The sequence below is a fragment of the Chaetura pelagica genome, unplaced genomic scaffold (genome assembly GCF_000747805.2).
Source record: "Chaetura pelagica isolate M959 unplaced genomic scaffold, ChaPel_1.0 scaffold104, whole genome shotgun sequence".
NCBI lineage: Eukaryota > Metazoa > Chordata > Aves > Apodiformes > Apodidae > Chaetura > Chaetura pelagica.
In genome coordinates this window covers 10165356-10168889 of record NW_009953786.1, presented here as the reverse complement: position 1 = coordinate 10168889, position 3534 = coordinate 10165356, and the positions used below count along the sequence as shown (strand labels likewise).

At 47.5% G+C, this 3534-nt stretch overlaps 1 protein-coding gene across 1 annotated transcript in view; it reads left to right on the top strand.

Annotated features, from left to right (window-relative positions):
* Positions 1-3534, top strand: part of GMPR (guanosine monophosphate reductase) — a 44670-nt gene extending 41136 nt beyond the window's left edge. Inside the window, exon 9 of the mRNA XM_010000994.1 lies at positions 3115-3534. Within this exon, the coding sequence (XP_009999296.1) occupies positions 3115-3295 (181 nt within the window). The 3' untranslated portion in view covers positions 3296-3534. The remainder of the gene's footprint in view (positions 1-3114) is intronic.

Sequence of the window (3534 nt, the reverse complement as noted above, 5' to 3'; positions counted from 1 at the left end):
TGCCACTCTTCCCTACTGTGCCTGCTTCATTGTGGATTGTCGACAGGCCACTGTCCCTTTGCGACTGTCCCTGCTTTGGCATGGGTCATCCAGGGACTGTAGTCCCATCAAGAGTGCTTACCTTTAGCATGGAGCACCTCCTTTTGAGAGGTGTATATCCCTTCAGGCATGTCCAGGTGTGTCTCCGCTCCCAGTGGCTGCTGTGGTTTCTTAAATGCACTTGAGCCGAGATGCCATGTGCTCACCTGACTGGCTGATACTTTGTTGGCTTTGCACCATTTTCAGAGTCAGGTGGAATCATCTTTGCAACTGGCATGAAGGAGATAATTGCCTTCTACCTGACAAGTCACACCAGCAGCCCTTGCTACCCAAATTCTACTCTCTATGCCCAACACAACACATAACCGAGAAGGCCTCAACAGTTTGACTGACTCATATCGGGGTTAACGTCATCATGAATGCTTGCTTCAGATTTTAGGACTCCTCCCTTCAAAACAGACAACCAAGAGCATAACAGCAGTTCAGGTTATTCACTCTGCTTTAGCATAAAAGCAGATGATTAAGATTGTACAAACAAAAGTTAACACCACTGTTGAAAGGTACCAAAGGAGTCATGATTTTAATACCTGTAGGGTTTTATTTACATCCAGAAGGGTGGGTGTGTGTGAACAGTGTTCCCATGCCACCACATGGACCTTTCCCCACTTGGGGAGTAAGATGACACAGCAAGCAGCTTCGCTTTCTTGGGGCTTGCTCCACAGCCAGAACAACATTACTTGAGCTCTGGCCTTTTTGCTGGAGTTGCAGTTGCTTAGCTGACCGCTCTGGATTCCTGCCCCACTTCCATCTTACTCTTTTTCCTTCTGGAAAATCTGCTATTCTCAGCATGTAGGGTGAAAGCACAGAGAATTTCAGCCCTTTTTGACACTTTTTTTCAAGGATGAACATGAAACTGGACTCTCGGCATATTCTGTGGAGCTCATCTCACATCTTTCTTCTAGTGTGCTTCCACCAGTATGGTGTTGGTCACTTCTGGAACAACATGACAGCACAACAGCTTATCAGTTGATAACAGAGGAGCAACAACAACTGTCTAGCTGTCAGAGCTTTGACGCTGTGACATTAGTGTTCACCACTTCTGTAGGTTTTGGTCTCCAAAGCCAAAAGTGGCATCCCTAAGCTCCAAATTCCCAACAGTGGCATCTCCCAAGGGCAGTGGCTTTAAATGTCCCACGTTTATAATGTGCTCTGAAAAAAGGACCACCAAAAGTTCACACTCTCAGGAGCAAAATTCCTATCTCTGCAGATCTGTTGAACTGGGGCTGCCTTTGTTTGCCACCAGCTCTCTGCTATCACAGCCGTGTAACCTATCCCCCAAATGATACCCAAGCATGAATTAACAGGGCACTCATGTTTGAATGGATGGGGCATTCATGCATAAATGAATTGGACACACATGCATGAACTGAATGGGCAATCATGAATGAATGCAGTAAACCCTGCATTTCTTGCCCAGTGCAGCATGCAGAGCTCTTCAGCCAGCAGGATCTGGTAGATAGAATTCACATTGGTTTCCTTAAATCCCAGATGTGCACTGTCTTTCACAGTCCTGCAGGAGGGTCCCCATAGGCCAGGCTGGATGTCCCAACTTTGACTGGAGGGGGGTGGGCATGGCCAAAAGTCAAGCTCTAGAATGGTATTTTTAGTGTTGTTTTGTTGGCCAGCCCTTCTCTTTCTGCCAGCACTGGAGCTAAAAGAAAAAAAGCCTAGGAAGTCCCAGGAGCACAGGCCCTACAAGACACCACTGAAGCCCATGCAGTCTGCTGGGTAGCAGTGGTACATGCCTTTTCCATTGACCAGTTATTAGAGTGTTTATTTAAGAGTTTCAAGAAAGAGTCAATTACTCATCAGCTATAAGGAGATTAATCATGATTCCTTATTCACATGGCACTTATTAACACTTCTCCTTTATTGTCTCCCTAGGGCTTTAACCTCACATTTAAACTAACAGAATGAAATATAGCTAGGCTCACGCTGAAGTACCTCCACATACCAGCTGTTGCTGTTGTTAGTGATTTGCAAATGGAGCCTCCAAACAGGCATGCCCTTTCTCTCTTGCACTATCCCCTAGACAACGTGTTTAGGGAGAAGTAAATAAACCACATTTAGAACGATGACAGATCCCTGCCATGATTTCTGCCTCCATTCTGTAGGGGAGAAGGAGAGCAATCCCCTCGCACCTCTGCAGTTTTCTTGGACCAGCCTAGTGTGCCATGCAGGACAAGCTTGTTCTAAAGCGTACTGAGATCAGGTGGTGATGGGGGAGCTCTGCTGCAAGTGGAATTGCTGAGCATGAGGCTGAAGAAAGCTGAAGGGGAAGGGATGAAAGTTACTTGCCTGGATTTTTCCATCGTGTAACTCTTCAGATGTGCTTTCAGGCCCAGTGCAGTCTGTGCTGACATACATCGATACTTGACCGTATTCGCAGCAGTGCTATTTTTTTCTGGCCTTTTTGCCTGGCTCTGAACTGTTCTACCTCACCTTTAGGTTCAGGGAACAGCTCTGCAGTGGGTTTCTGTAGCAGGTATCCCACTCCATCTCTGTGGACTCTGGAAAATCAGGCTGGTGGGAGACAGCTGGAGCATGTCCATCTGTGTCTGCTCGGTGACATGGGACAGAGCCCAGGGGCTGCAAAGCCTATGTAGAGCTGGGATGAGTGGTGCCTGCTGAGCCCTGGCTCCAACATTTCTGTAAGCTGCCTGAGCCTGGCTGTTCCTTATACCTTAAAGCTTGCCGCTCTCAAGGTCACGTGTAGTTTTTAATAAACCTGGAAGCTTTACTTGCTTGTAGGCAGATGGTGGAGTGGAGGAAGGGGCAGATCTGTAAATACACTCATGGGATATTGGGGCATCTCTAAGATCTGTCTAGTTTGCAGTATTGGTGGTGGAGGGAGTTGAGGCATTTCAGTGCTTTGAGATCAGGCAAGCAAGCAGTAAAGCTGGGGGAATATTTGTAAACTGCAGCATGCAGAGTATTAAGCTCCACATTGCTCCAGTAAACACGCTATTCTGTTTTTCATCTAGACATAAATGCAGTAACCTATCTCTTCTGCAGGGCTTCGGAAGGCAAAACTGTGGAAGTTCCATACAGAGGGGATGTGGAACCCACCATCCTGGACATCCTTGGGGGGCTGCGCTCCACCTGCACCTACGTGGGAGCTGCCAAACTCAAGGAACTGAGCAGGAGAACAACATTTATCCGGGTCACGCAGCAACACAGTCAGGTCTTCAGTTAGCCAAGGACAGGAGGTCTGGAGAGAGGGGTGGGGGAGAGGAGCAGGAAGGGCTTCTGCTTTGTTTTGCTTTCTCTTCCACGCGCTGTTAGTGGCAAACTCTCCTCTCTCTCCGAATGGCAGTGTCATAGCCATTGGAGGGGTATGGCTGGGATTTGGAAGGGGAAGGTCGTGCTGTTAACACAGTACCATTGTTCAAAATGCAATAGCCTCATCTTTTATTGTTGTGCCTATTTCATTTT